The 15,412-nt window shown below is 36.1% G+C and overlaps 2 protein-coding genes across 2 annotated transcripts; one reads left to right on the top strand and one right to left on the bottom strand.

Moving 5' to 3' along the window:
• Nucleotides 1-6,654: 6,654 nt before the first annotated feature.
• On the top strand, nucleotides 6,655-7,633 carry LOC113905163 (olfactory receptor 52D1-like). The gene is given in 2 exon segments (XM_027562141.1): nucleotides 6,655-7,548; nucleotides 7,550-7,633. Coding segments are annotated over 2 exon segments (978 nt in total).
• A 442-nt stretch (nucleotides 7,634-8,075) lies between these two features.
• On the bottom strand, nucleotides 8,076-13,062 carry LOC113904950 (olfactory receptor 52E1-like). The gene is made up of 2 exons (XM_027562013.1): nucleotides 12,145-13,062; nucleotides 8,076-8,129 (listed from the first exon to the last, which is right to left on the bottom strand). Exons 1-2 carry the CDS (start codon nucleotides 13,060-13,062, stop codon nucleotides 8,076-8,078), a joined length of 972 nt encoding a protein of 323 aa, XP_027417814.1.
• Nucleotides 13,063-15,412: the final 2,350 nt, after the last annotated feature.

Below are 15,412 nucleotides of genomic sequence, written 5' to 3' on the forward strand. Positions count from 1 at the left end.
AGGTGGCCAAAGTATTGGAGTTTCAGCTTTAGCATCATTCCTTCCAAAGAAATCCCAGAGCTGATCTCCTTCAGAATGGACTGGTTGGATCTCCTTGTAGTCCAAGGGACTCTCAAGAGTCTTCTCCAACACCACAGTTCAAAAGCATCAATTCTTCAGCGCTCAGCCTTCTTCACAGTCCAACTCTCACATCCATACATGACCACAGGAAAAACCATAGCCTTGACTAGACGAAGCCTTGTTGGCAAAGTAATGTCTCTGCTTTTGTATATGCTATCTAGGTTGGTCATAACTTTCCTTCCAAGGAGTAAGCATCTTTTAATTTCATGGCTGCAGTCACCATCTGCAGTGATTTTGGAGCCCAGAAAAATAAAGTCTGACACTGTTTCCACTGTTTCCTCATCTATTTCCCATGAAGTGATGGGACCGGATGCCATGATCTTCATTTTCTGAATGTTGAGCTTTAAGCCAACTTTTTCACTCTCCACTTTCACTTTCATCAAGAGGCTTTTGAGTTCCTCTTCACTTTCTGCCATAAGGGTGGTGTCATCTGCATATCTGAGGTGACTGATATTTCTTCCGGCAATCTGGATTCCAGCTTGTGTTTCTTCCAGTCCAGCATTTCTCATGATGTATTCTGCATATAAGTTAAATAAACAGGGTGACAATATACAGCCTTGATGTACTCCTTTTCCTATTTAGAACCAGTCTATTGTTCCATGTCCAGCTCTAACTGTTGCTTCCTGAGCTGCATACAAATTTCTCAAGAGGCAGATCAGGTGGTCTGGTATTCCCATCTCTTTCAGAATTTTCCACAGTTTATTGTGATCCACACAGTCAAAGGTTTTGACATAGTCAGTAAAGCAGAAATAGATGTTTTTCTAGACATTAACATAGCTTAAGGCAAACATTTCCATAACAAAAATGCATTGGTTAGCTCAAGGTTTGAGAAAAGTTCAGGTGCAACCAGGTGTCATTATGGCAACACAGAATTTTAAGAGAAACCTGTTTTTAAATTTGTATAAAGTAAAAGTGAAGTCACTCAATCATGTCTGACTCTTTACAGCCCCATGGACTGTAGCCTACCACACTTCTCTGTCCATGGGATTTTCCAGGCAAGAGTACTGGAGTGGGTTGCCATTTTCTTCTCCAGAGAATCTTCCCAACCCAGGGATCAAACCCAGGCCTCCCACATTGAAGGCAGATGCTTTACCATCTTAGCCACCAGGAAAGTCTCTTAAATTTGTATAGAGAAGGGGAAAAAAAAATATAACATTAGTTTGTTTCCTCCTGCTGCTTAAGAGAGAGATAAAAATATCTGCACTTATAGCCTATTTCCTCCGTTTGGAGACGCCTGGCCTTCCTGCCTGTTCCCCTCTCACTGTGTATATGTAATGTATATAAGACACACTAATAATAACATAAAAAATATAACTAAATTTAAAGTTAAATGATAAAATTCCAAGTTGTACAATGAATGAAATTAGTGAGATTGTCACACACAATAAAGATTCAAACATTAGTTAAAGGTCAAAAGCTAGCCTGGAATACATACATGTAAAATCAAGCAATAAACCTCAGTGGCTTGATTGTTTAAAGATGTCAAAGTTTCCACAATAATGTTTAAATGCTATTCAGTTTTCAACAAAGTCACATTTTCATTTGTTTCATGTAATAAATTTTCTGTGATAGAAACAGACATACAGAACAAAAGTAGTTGCCAAGGGCTATGTTAGGGGAAAAAATGGGAAGACATTGGTAAATGGGTACAAACTTTCAGCTATAAGATGTATAAGGTCTGAGGATTTAGCACCTACCTTAAGGACTATAGTTGATAATACTGTATTATATAATCAACATTTGCTGGGGAGTAGAACTTAAGTGCTCTCTCCCTTATACATACACACACACACACACACAAATGTTCTCACATACAAATAAATATGTGCGGTTACAGATATGTTAATTAACTAGATGTGGGAGGAGGGGAAATCCTTCCAAAATATATTTATATATCAAATCACCATGATGTGCATTTAAAAAAAATCAGTGGAATTTATTCTGACTAATATGAAAGTAAGAAAGTATATATCATGTCTTGAGATAGGTTATGCTATAAAATTTAGTCTAATATGATTTAAATATTTAAAATCATGTAAATATGAAAATTATGATATATAATTTAAATATCAAGGTGACTTTAGGATTGATATTAGTTTTTCTTTATCTTTTCTTATATTAAAAATAAAAAAGGAATTATTTAAAACAAAGGGACTAGACATTATCTTTACTTTTTAGATTTGTGCATTTATTTTTAAAAACAAGCAATTCTGAAATGCAAGCAATCCTGCTGAAAGGCAGACTCCAGGCAATTGAGGAAGACTCATCTTTCCCCGTCCCCTTTCTTGGATTTTCCTGTTATGAAGATGTCAGCTCTAAAGACTTACAACCTGATTTCTGAACTCAAATCTTTAACTCCCAGTGTCATCTTTCCCTGACACTCTAGGGAGACCATTCCCACTCAATGCCCATGGGACCCTCAGAAAATGGGAAGCATGTCTATAACTGAGCTCATTATGAAAAGCTGTAAGTTATGAAGTTTTCTTCAGTTGAGGTGGGTACTCATCCTCATCCCAGGAGCACCCCTGGTGAGGTAAGGCAATGCAGTTTGCTCTCATTTGTGTCACAGGCTAGGTTGAAAATAGCCAGATGGAAGGTTTCAGGACTCTCATCAGGGTAAATAGGCTGTGAAAAACAGGCTTGTGTAAGATTTCTTGGAGCAACTGAGCCCCTTTGGATTTATGACCCCTGAACAGATGGCCTCTGTTTTACTCTGATGTGAGTTGAATCAGGGTGCAGCTTTCCTTGAGAATAAATTTGTGCATGGGCTTCTCTACTTAGATCAGGCCTTCAGAAAAAGGCAATGAAGAAAGGATGGGAGTGTAGATGTATCAGCCCTACATTCTGAACAAACCTTAGAGATCTCTGGTATTTGAATAACTCTTCATGTTGCCCCAAACTGTCTAACATGCCTTATGTTATTTTATATTTACTGAATCCTGTGGAGCACTTGCCTCTTAATGGTTAATATAACATTTTACAAAATTGCAAACCTTGTAATTACACTTGGGTTCCAATTCTAGCTCCTTGAATTCATTGTAGAAGAGTTTGAGGAACCTATGTGAACATCATTTACTTTATTCATATCTGTGTTATATGTTTGACTACCTATCTAGAAAGTCCCTTTAAGGATTAAGTAAGACAATGCCCTCAGTATAAAGAAATATAATATCTAATAGAAGCTCAGTTCATGTTGATTTATTTTATTTTTGTTATAAGCTTGATAGAGATGTAGAACTTATTTTTTTCTTTTTTACTTTTTGGTGTGTTTATTTTATACACTATCTTTCACTCATATGTACATCCATGTTCTTGACTCTTCTAAGTATGCATACAAGGTCTTTTGGGTTTTGATTTATAATATCAGGATCTACTATGCTCTTATTTTGTAACTTGACATTTTTTCATGTATCAATGCATCACACTTGAAACTATCACAGCATTGTTAATTGGCTATATTCCAATACAAAATAAAAAGTTTAAAAAAACAACAAGAATAAAAAATTATATAGAATATTTAACAGCATGGAGAAAGTCTGAGATGCAGAATTTTGCCAGAAGGTGTTATAGGTCATTTATTTTATTCCTCCTTAAAATCAGATATTTCTTCTCCTCCATTCCCTCTTTTTTTCCCCTATAATCAGACAAAGAAAAAAATATTGATATAATTTAATTTTGTTGAATTTCTTTTTTATAATTTATTTTTGTTGTATTTTTAATTTCTTGGATATGTCTTAAATATTTAATATGATAAAATAAATTGTATAAACAGTATTAAAGTAGTATTAAAAGTTTTAATAGTATGAATAGTATAAATAATATGAAAATAGTATAAACTGTTAATGTACTATAGTGTTTGGGGATTAGTATGAACCAGAGTCAGTTTATAGTGATTCCATTGTTTGTCTTAAGTTTAAATAAAATTATTTACCAGAAAAAATAACACTCCCTTATGTTCTTATTTTTCTCTTTTGTTCATTCATTCATTGGAACATCAAACAAATACATGAAAAGAGATGAACTCTATCAAGTAAGAATTTGTACCATAATAAATGTGAAAGATGTACAGAAATAAAAATGCAGTATGGCAAAATAGAGACATGTAAGTGTACACATCATAGGGACGCTGAAGAGGGGTATCAAATGATGGTTGAAAATAACTAGAAAAGTAATCTCAGAGGAGTGATATGTGAGTAAATTCTTGAGTTATTGAGGGATTTTATGTGGAAAAATACCACCATGAAGAACAAAGACACTGGGTCACCACTTTCACAAACTGACAAGTTCTCTATGAGAGATGTGGGAAAGATATTTAAAAAGCTTAGAGAAATGTTTCAATATTTTATAAGAGAAGGAAAGCCTCATCTCCTCTGTAATTTCATGGTTTATATTTTTATAATGAATACCATTGCAACTCTGCATTATTTATTTACTTACCGTAAACTATATATAGCACATGAATTTATCGACTACACTGGTGCTGGTAAAAAAAGGTAACCACAGTGATACAGCTAAATTATATTCTTATCACAGTCCCAAATATAGGCTCTTTATAAGTCTATGCTTCCTAAGTATACCCTTTCTGATTGTTTTCTGTGTTTGTAAAAGCTTTAGTATAAATGTGTTTTGTGTGTATATATATATATACACACACACACACACACACAAGCATACATGTTTCATTTTTGCTTGTGCTTTTGTGTTAACAGAAAAATCGAATTTCTGTTTCATTTTTCATTTGGATATTTTATATGTAAATATATAAAAATTACTTCATTCTAATTGCTTCTGAGTACTCTATAATATGCTACAGATTTTTTAACTTGATATTACTTTGATGGACATTTTGGATGCTTGATTTTTTCTTCTATTATAGGCATTTTTACAATGAGAATCGCTGTATATACTTCTATGTCTATGTGCTTAGTAACTCACTCATGTCCAACTTTTGGTGACCCTATGGACTGTAGCCCTCCAGGCTTTTCTGTCCATGGGATTCTCCAGGCAAGAATACTGGAGTGGGTTGTCATGCCCTCCTCCAGAGGATCTTCCCTCCATATGTATATATGAGCATTATTCCCTAGGATGGCAAATAGTTAAATTGATCTGCCAAACCTTTTGTTTCATAAGAATAGTTACTATGCAGTTTTTTCTCTAACAGGTCAATTGTCTTCTACCAATTATGCATACTAGTTGCTCGTTTGCTCAAACCTCTCTAATGCTTGATATCAAAAATCATGATATTCTGTTGGTTAAAAATATAAACTGTGATTTCTATCATATTCATTTTCATTTTTAATTTCATGATTGCAAGTAAGGATAAAACCTGTTTTAAATAATTGGAAAATTGCATTCACTTCTGTATGAATTTTTCTCTGCATAATTAATCCACTTATTTTCTACTGGGAAATAGATTTAACTTGTGTAAAGAGGTAGAACAAATAGAAAGAATGAAACTTAAAGTACATGAGTAATAGGAGAATGTTGGTGGAAACACAACTATAGATAAAAGGATATAAAATTTCATTTGAGGATCAAAAAGGGAAAGTTTGTAAAAACTCGTTTTAGCTCAATGAATGTAGACATAAACCTAAAGGTAAGCAAGGGTAGGGCTTCCCTGGTGGCTCAGTGATAAAGAACCCACCTGCCAAAGCAGGAGACATGAATTCATCCCTGGGTTGGGAAGATCCCCTGGAGAAGGAAATGGCAATCCACTCTAGTTTCTTGCTGGGAAATCCCATGGACAGAGGAGCCTGGCGGCTACAGTCCTTGGGGTCGCAAAAGAGTTGGGCACAACTTAATGACTAAACAACAATCCCAAAAAAGTAAAGGAAGCTCAGAATACAGGTTATAACAATATTGTAATTTTTATCTACTAGAGCAAACACAAATTCTGGGGCCAGATGTGGGTCATGGGCAATGCAATGAACTGATCATTTTCTGACACATCGTCATCAGGCTCACTCTTGCCATCATCCTGCATGAATCCCATGTTAGTTTGAATTAACCCCCTTCTGTTTATTCTACAACAGTCCCCCAGGACTGCAATATTTAAATCTCAAAGCTACCCACCCCCTATAATTTGGCATGTGCCCAAACTATTATAACTAAAATCTAAAATAAAGTTTATTTTCCATTCAAAATACTCTATCACCCATCCTGTTTCATTCTGGTGTGTATCTTACAATTGCATGTTTGTTACTAAATCATCCAAACCCATGACTCTTACATAGTCTTCAGCTTTCAACTGATATCCCTTTCTTCTTGATGGAAGATTTTGCTTTCATATATGTAACTCCAGTTTTTTGATATCTAGATATCTTTTCTCATTTAGCATTTACAGAGCAGCCACATTGAAATTTATAACTCTGAAATAATATTTCACACTCAGACAGATAATGAAATAATTTCTATCAAAATATTTACAGACATTGTATTTATTCCATAGACTATAATTCTCTGCATTTTGGCTAACTTAACTTCTCAGAGGCCTCAAAATTTATGTTCTGATTTGTTTGCATTAGATGAAAATCCATGAAGGGAAAACTGAAACATCTGATGATTACATCAGCAGATAATAAGACTGATATCTATCCATCAACCTTCATTTTCATCGGCATTCCTGGATTAGAGACTGCTCACATCTGGATCTCCATCCCCTTTTGTGTGATCTATCTTTTGGCCCTACTGGGAAACTGCTCTCTTCTCTTTATTATCAAGACAGATTCTAGCCTCCATGAGCCAATGTACCTCTTCCTTTGCATGCTAGCTCTGGCTGACCTTACTGTGTGCACTACAGCTGTGCCCAAACTTCTCAGCCTCTTCTGGTTCCATGATGGAGAGATTCGCTTTGAAGCCTGCCTCACCCAAGTGTTCCTGATTCACTCTTGCTCCACCATGGAGTCTGGCTTCTTCCTGGCAATGGCTTTTGACCGTTATATAGCCATTTGTAATCCACTGAGACATGCATCTATTCTGACACATTCTACAATTGGGTGCATCGGTCTAGCAATTGTATTCCGGGGCACAGTACTTCTCTTTCCTCACCCTTTCTTGCTACGGTGGCTTCCCTACTGCAGAAATATCATTTCCCATACCTATTGTGAGTTCATGGCCCTCATCAAGATTGCCTGTGCTGAGACCAGAATCCGCAGAGCCTATAGCCTCATTGTTGCCTTTCTTACAGGAGGAGTGGACTTCATATTGATCATTTGTTCTTATGTCCTCATACTCCACACTGTCTTCCATCTCCCATCCAAGGACGCCCGACTCAAGACCTTGGGAACTTGTGGCTCTCATGCCTGTGTGATCTTAGTGTCCTATACTCCAGCCTTCTTCTCTTTTCTTACTCACAGGTTTGGGCACCATGTGGCGCCCCATGTCCACATATTTGTGGCCAACATTTATCTCCTAGTCCCTCCCATGGTGGAACCCCATTATCTATGGGGTAAGGACCAAGAAGATACGAGACAGGTTTCTCAAATTTTTCAATTTTTCAAAGTTTCTGAACTAAATCTTTTTTATTCATAAGTAATATCTGAACAAACATTATATTATCTAACTGTGAATGTGTGGTTTCTTCATCAAGAACTTCTTTTAATTGTTTGAGGGCTAAGGTTTTTCTATGGGAAGTAACTTACCCAAAGATGAGTTATTACATTATTACATCTATGTTGTCATAGTCATTAAGGCAGGTATAGTACCAAGTAAGGCTCTTTGTCAAAATAAGAAAATATTGTTTCAAAAATGGAGAATCATATGAGGTAAAAAGTAAGAGAAATTTAAAATCAACATGATTTATAATCACATCTTTGGCTTACAGTATAAAATTTACTACTAGATTTAGAAATTTCCATTTTTTGCCCCAGTTCTTCCTTCTTGATGAAATATACTTCCTTCTCAAGCATATGCTTTAATACTTTCCTAGTCAGAGTCTCTTGGTGCTACCTTCTCTGTTATCTGTTCACCAAAATTTTCTTCAATTCACCCTCTTCTTGAATGACACTTCTCTAACTAGGCAGTTCTATTCTCTAGTTATTACATTTTATTAGCCTTTTCAAGTTATTCTCCTACAGTCTTTTGAAATCTATTATTAGTTGAATAGGCTCGTGTTGACCAAATTATCCTTATTATCTTTTCTCTTTGTCATTAAATAATTTTGCTTTTCTTGATGTCTTAAAGGTTCACATGGGGCTTCCCATGTGGCTCAGTGGTAAAGAGTCTGCCTGCCAATGCAGGAGATGCAATAGATGCTCAGTCCCTGAGCCAGGAAGACCCCCTGGAGAAGGAAATGGCAACCCACTCTAGTATTCTTGCCTGGGAAATCCCACGGGTAGAGGATCCTGGTGGGTGGCATCCAGGGGGTTGCAAAGAGTCAGATGCAACTGAGCACACACCACACAGGTTCACATGGGTAAATCTCATAGGCATCATGCTAACTGATAAGTCAGACACAAGAGAATACATGCCGTATGGTTCTATGTAAATGAAAATCTAGAGAAAGTAAAACTATGAGGGATCATGTTCAGGCATTCATATTTTCAAGTTCCCTAGGTAATTCACAGATGCAGCTAAAATTCAGCTTCAGATGTGCACAGAGAAATTAGTTGACCAATGGGTAAATATTTTAGTCAAGTACTTTACCATTCAAGCTAAAAATGGGAAGTGAATCAGCATTTATTAAGCATTTGCTAGGTTCCAAGCTCTTCATTTTGTATTTTATATACATAAAGACTTAACTCTTATAATATTTTCTAGGGTTAGTTATCATAAATATCCTATATTAAATAGTTCAACAAACTCATATTCAATAGGTTAGTGAGTCGAGGAGCTAGAATTGGAAGTCTTTTCCAGCTCTAAAACCATAATTTTCTTCTAATCTCATAGTAATTCCATATATAGATATACATTCTTAGCCGCTACACTATATCTAGTTATATTACACACTGATATGTAAGTGTGACAAGTGCTATGATAGAAGTATTAATACAAAATAGGCAATTAGCCAAGGCTATGGGGTTTAGAAAATCATAAAAGTGTTCCAGAAGGATAGGACATCAGGAACGTTAGGTAGATAATTAAAAGTCAGTGTGGATTAGGTCAAGTCAATTGTGTGTGTGTGTGTGTGTGTGTTTATGTGTGTGCACATGTGTGCCCTTCGGTGTTGGATAAAGGGAAGTGTCCAGTTTTGAGTTAGCCAATTCTACATTCAAGCATCTCACTTCCTAAAGATTATCTGATTTCCCCCCCCTCTGGCAATGAACCATTTTGATTAATAATCAAATTTCAACTTTCCAGAATAATAGTTCTCAAGATTAAGGAGGCTTAAAGTCTCTTAAGAATACAGATTGCTCAGACCTACTCTAAAGCTATTAAGATTCAGAACTTCTGTCACATGTCTCATAAATAAAATCCTATTTTCTTTTGATAGATCATACTGAGTACTTATGATTCGGTGGTCCAAGCTTTGAGAAATACTGTTGTAGGAAACTGAGAATGAACACATAAAGATCCTTCCACTTAAAGGACGTAACATGATTTAAAATTCCTACCAGGAGTTATAGCTTTTCATTAGAATATAGAAACTTAGAAGATGTGTCCCTAAAAACTTATAAAAAATGCTAAATAATCAAAATCCATACTTTTCTTGAAAATGTCAGATGACTGAAATTAGAGAGCAACTAACCAACACAAAACCTCAGAGAAGATAGGCAGAGCCAAAGATGTATGAAACACAGGTCCATGCTTACCAGCCAAGATGCCATATGCCATACAAGCCTGTAAAAAAGAACTGGTTCAAATTTTCAAGTGAACTCCTCACAACTAAATGTAGACCCACTGAGAATATAAAATGGCTGAGGGCCATCTGTGTACGACACAAATGAGAATTTAGACCCACTCAGGTTTTCTCCCTAGAGCTCAGCCAGGTACTCTTGGAAAGCCTACTTTTGGAAAGTAGGACTAGAGGCCTGAGAAGACTTGCATCACGGAACAGACTTGGTAGATGGGAGTGGCATCTGCTGTAGGATGGGGACTATACCTCACCCAGTTCCTGTCCCCTAAGCATCAAGTGAAGATCCATTGCCTGTGAGGTAAAGGAGTAGAAACAGACTCTATAATCCCAGGCTGAAGCAGGTTCATCAGAAGTCTCCTGCAGCCCTGGGGGAGGGGCAGAATCATAGAGAAATCTGCACTTTCAATATCCAGGAACACTACACCTGCCTGAGACAGGCCGAAACAGAACAATCAGAAGACAGCCCCATCCTCCAGGTCCCACCAGCAAAATCACTGGGTTCAAGTAACAAAGCACTGTGCTCTGTTCCTGAGGGGGTGTGAAGAGCCTGGAGATTGGTCTTGTCTGTGCCACAGGAATAAAGGGGTGATCCAAAGCTGATACTGGGATAGACATTAGAAAAAACCTTCTCACCAGCCCTCAGCCTGAGTAAAAGGTAAAGTTAGAGAGATATGAATCCTGTGACTCATTCACTGAGGACATTCAAAGAAATCGCAGGAGGAAATGGATGGCCTTAGTAGTCCCTTACCAATTTAAAGATTTGAACCTGTAGTGAGCAACCTTCTAACACAGAAGTCTCCAGGCCTAAATAGCTACACTGGTGAGTTCTACCAGACTTATAAAGGTTAAATACCAGTTCTTCACGAATTAACCAAAACATACAAACAGACTGAATACTTTCCAGACTGAATACAGTCATAAGTAGAAATAAGTACAAATTAGGCTATACAACTAGAGTCCATGTCATAAGTAGAATAAGTGGATAATTAATTTTCTAGAACCACAGTAAGGTTCTAGAAAATCCAAAGCATAACTGTTTGTTTTTTAATAAACCCAAGTTCACGGTGTGATGTTAATTAATGCAAACTCCAATAATTTATGACATTGTATTTTCCATTGCAATAAAAATAAGTGGAAAATTTTTCCTAAAGTGCCTTCTATAGAACAAGTGTCATAGTATGGTTGGAGGATAATTTCAAAATTTAAAATGAATAATTTATTAATTAAAAGCTCTGAGAGTCCTGCAGTAAAATATAGCTAAAAATTTAGTTTTATTGGCCAAGATTTACGAACATATTTTCCCTTGAATCTTTTCTACAAATAATGTCAGTAAAGCCATATAGAAATAGAAATAGTGAGTGATAGTGCATGGAATTAGAATTTCATCTTAAACACACACACACACATACACAAACACAGGGGTAACACTGGACTTGAAATCTAAGGCTTCCAACATTCTATTAGGATAAAACTTTCTATGGAGTGGCAGAATGGCAGAAAACACAGAGACAAACTGCTTAAAAAATAAGGGTTCCTTTGAAAAGAAGTATCAGCAAGCAAGACTCTGTAAGAACTCATCCATTAAACAAGCAACACAATACAGCTTAAAAAAAAAAAAAAAAGAAAAGAGAAAAACTACACCTTTACAAAGAGTGTCAACTTTCCTCAGTTTTGTTCATGGAAAATTCTAATCTTCACACATAGCATATACACAGTGTCAATTTTATATCTTCTAACATTAACATGGCAAAGTCAAGAGCAGCATTCTTTTTAATAGGGGTTCCAGGCATATGGGAAGTGCTCCAGCATCTGTTACTTTAGAACTAGCAATGATCAGCGTAACTCATTTATTTTTGTTTAAATCAATATATAAAGATCTTTTTTGTTTGCTTGTGTTATTTTGCAGTGGGGGCAGCATGGTTTAGTTTCAAACTGATGGTGACTATGGAATGTGATGTGTTTTGTTCAGTCATAGTAGAAGCAAAACAAAGTGTTGGTTTTCTTCCATGTGAAGAGGCTGAATTATTTTCAAACAATGGAAATTATAAAACACCTTTATTAATGCATTTGACATGATTCTAACTTTTAAATTTAGGTTTGTGAAGGAAGCTGACAGGTCTTCTCTAAGATAGGTCTCTATTGCTTCCAAATATTTCATTTTGACCATAGAGTGCCACTCCCTTCTTAGATTTGATTCTTTACCAGAGTTATGCTTTTTTCTTGGAAAATACTTTCAGCACATGCTCTCTAATCTGTTTAGTCCTGACACCATAGATTACAGGGTTGAGAGCAGGTGGAATGACTACATAGAAATTGGCCAGAAGGATGTGGATGTAGCGTGGTATATTCTGGCCAAACCTGTGGATCATGAATGAAAAAAATGCAGGGGTGTAGAAAGCCAGCATCACACACACATGGGAACCACAGGTGCTGAGAGCTTTGAGCCGGGCATCATGGAAAGGAAGTTGAAATACCGCACGGAAGATCTGTACATAGGAGACGACAATGGCTACAATGTCAAACACCAAGACAGAGACAGCACATAAGCCATAGATGATATTGACCCTGATGCTGGCACAGGATAGGCGGGCAATACCCATGTGCTCACAGTAAGTGTGAGGTATGATTTGGTGCCCACAAAATGGTAACCTTAGAATGAGCGGAACAAAGGCAATGACAAAAGTCAGAGGTCTCAGGAGGACTGCCAATGCGATGATGGCTACCACCTTGTTTGTCAGCACCAGTGTGTAGTGAAGAGGGTTACAGATGGCCACATAGCGATCATAGGCCATGGCCACGAGCACAGCCGACTCCATGCCAGTGCATAGGTGAATGAAGAACATCTGGACAAGGCAGCCCTCAAAGGAGATTTCGCTCAGCTTGAACCAGAAGATGCCAAGCATCTTGGGGATGGTGGATGTGGACAGGCCCAGGTCAACAGATGACAGAATGGCTAGGAAGAAGAACATGGGCTGATGGAGACTACTTTCAGTCTGAATCATAGAAAGGATGCTAGTATTCCCAAGTACAGCTGTCAGATACACAACAAAGAAAGGAAAACCAATCCATATATGCATATGTTCCAGTCCAGATATCCCCAGAAGAAGGAAATAGGAGGGATGAAATAGTGTGGCATTGAGTGATGCCATCATTTGGGGATCTTTTTGTAGTGAAATATTTCAGAGACCAAGATCTTCTCAGTCAGAGAACATATCTCATCCTACAGAGAAAATGAAGAGATCAGTGAAACATCTACTATAACTGCTGGCTTTGTTGCATCATAGAGGCCTGAAAGTCTATGAAATTTAATGGTAAAACGTGGCCACAAGATTTTAATGTGCTTCATCAAATCCATTCATTCAACTGAATTTTATATTTTAGTTCAACAAACATTGCGTATCTACCATATCTGCACTGAGTTCTATGCTAAGACTGAATGCAAAAGATGAGTTAAACAAGGTATCTTTCCTGGTGGAACTTAAAATGTTATTGGTTGAAAGAGTCATACAAATAGGGCATTCAAATTAATAAAATAATTTTAAGATAAGTTGTTCCCTTGCTACTTGGGTACACAAAATATTTCCTGAAAACTTCTTATTATTTTATAGAAAAACTAGTTGATTCATGACTATATATTTTATATACAAAGTAGGAATACATCTTAAACATAAGAAGAAATGTATGGTATGTGAATTATATCTCAAAAAAAGCTATCTTTTAGAAAATGACAGCCATTATTATTATGAATATACCACATTTCTGACTTAAGCATACACAATACACTATTAAAAGGAACTATAAATGTAACAAGAACTTTGTAAGACAGCTTTGGATCTGTGCTGGCCTTCCACTATTTAAGCCACCCAAAACCATTCCTCATGTCATAGTCATCTTCTGGTCTCTCCTTTCTTGTTATTTCTAACATCATAAAATAGCCTTTTATAAAGTTTTATCAATGAACCCATGGGAAACCTCATCTCTGGATGATCTTCTTAAACTGGGTCTGCTTAGTATGGCATGTATATTTCCCTCTTCATTTCTCTTCTGATTGCAGGCAAATGGAGCCTGCTATTTGTGTCTTCCATATATATACATACACACAAATATTAATGTTCAGGTTTATAAAAGATCACAAAATAGTCAAGTAAAATGAGTTAATTTATACATGTCACTCTCTGAAATGAAATCTACCTTTCATTTTACTATACAAAGTTGTCACCATGATATATCACCTTAATAAGTCTGAGCACACTGTAATTGAGTTGTTTCTTTCTCTTTCACACTCACATACTCTGTCTCTCAATAGAGAGAGAGTTGGATAGACATATACATAAAAGGGACATATGCCTGTGCAAAACAGGGAGACACTGCATTAGACAGGTAAACTGTATTAGAACAATCTTTCAAGGCATGAAAGTGTGTGTGTGTGTGTGTGTGTGTGTGTGTGTTGAAAGGGCACATTGCTGTTTGAGCCTTGGACACATTGCATGAGAAATTCTACAAAGGAGACTTTGATCCCAGATGGAGATAAAACTGTGAATTAAGATAATTAATCAAAAGCAAGTAAATTATAAGATTGAGAAAAAATAAAAGGGATATGGAGAAAGAAATAAGAACTATGTAGGAAAAATACATATCAAAAAAGATGATGTTATAAGGAGTCATACTTATTTATTTATTGAATTTTTTAAATTTTATCTTATATTGGATTATAGCTGATTAACAATCTTGTATTAAGGGATGGTATTTAAATTGAGGGGATTTGGGAAAGAAATGAAGTAGAATCCTATCATCAAATTTCTCTTCTGTGACTTGAGTTCAGCTAACTTAGAGCTTAGTGTTTGGGAAACAGCATAATATTTAGGTATAGATATTAGGAATTGAAGCCAAATACTATTGCTCATTGTCATGTGAATTTAATTAAATAATCACTCTTCTTTTAGTCTGAAATTCCTCCCCTATGAAATGAGGTTAAAATGTTGATATCACTGGTTGTTGCAAGGTTTACATGGGTCATAATGTGTTCATCAAAAAATAGCTACAGTTACTGATTAACCTATTGATGAGAACGTGATAAATAGAGAGCTATAGTGAACTTGGTTCTGCATATCTCAACTTGTCAGGTAATTCTTACATCAGGGCAGACTTTAAATCCTGATACTTAATTCATTTGCATATAAATATTTTGATAGAGTTCATTATATTTATCATGAAGTACATCTGATTACCCTTATCCTTAGACATTTTCACAGATATATGCATTACATACTTGGAGATTGTCCTACTTGAAACGATTAGGACTATGTTCTAGTTGGAGAAAACTATCAAGTTGTTTGGTTATGTTTTACTAGGATGTAACTGGTGAGGGATCATTTCTGAATAGTTGAAGTTAAGTTCAATTATAGTTTTCACTCTGTGTTGAATATAATCTCAGGATGGGGGCATTTCTCCAACCTTCATATTGGTTTAGAAAGGGTTGATGGTGAGAAAGAAAACACA

Source organism: Bos indicus x Bos taurus, chromosome 15 (assembly GCF_003369695.1).
Source record: "Bos indicus x Bos taurus breed Angus x Brahman F1 hybrid chromosome 15, Bos_hybrid_MaternalHap_v2.0, whole genome shotgun sequence".
Taxonomy (NCBI): Eukaryota; Metazoa; Chordata; class Mammalia; order Artiodactyla; family Bovidae; genus Bos; species Bos indicus x Bos taurus.

Coding starts and splice junctions, on each gene's coding strand:
- LOC113904950 (XM_027562013.1), bottom strand. CDS start 13,062: ATGGCATCACTCAATGCCACACTATTTCATCCCTCCTATTTCCTTCTT. Junction 8,130..12,144: donor TTAGAGAGCATGTGCTGAAA/GTATTTTCCAAG, acceptor CTGCCTAGTTAG/AGAAGTGTCATTCAAGAAGA.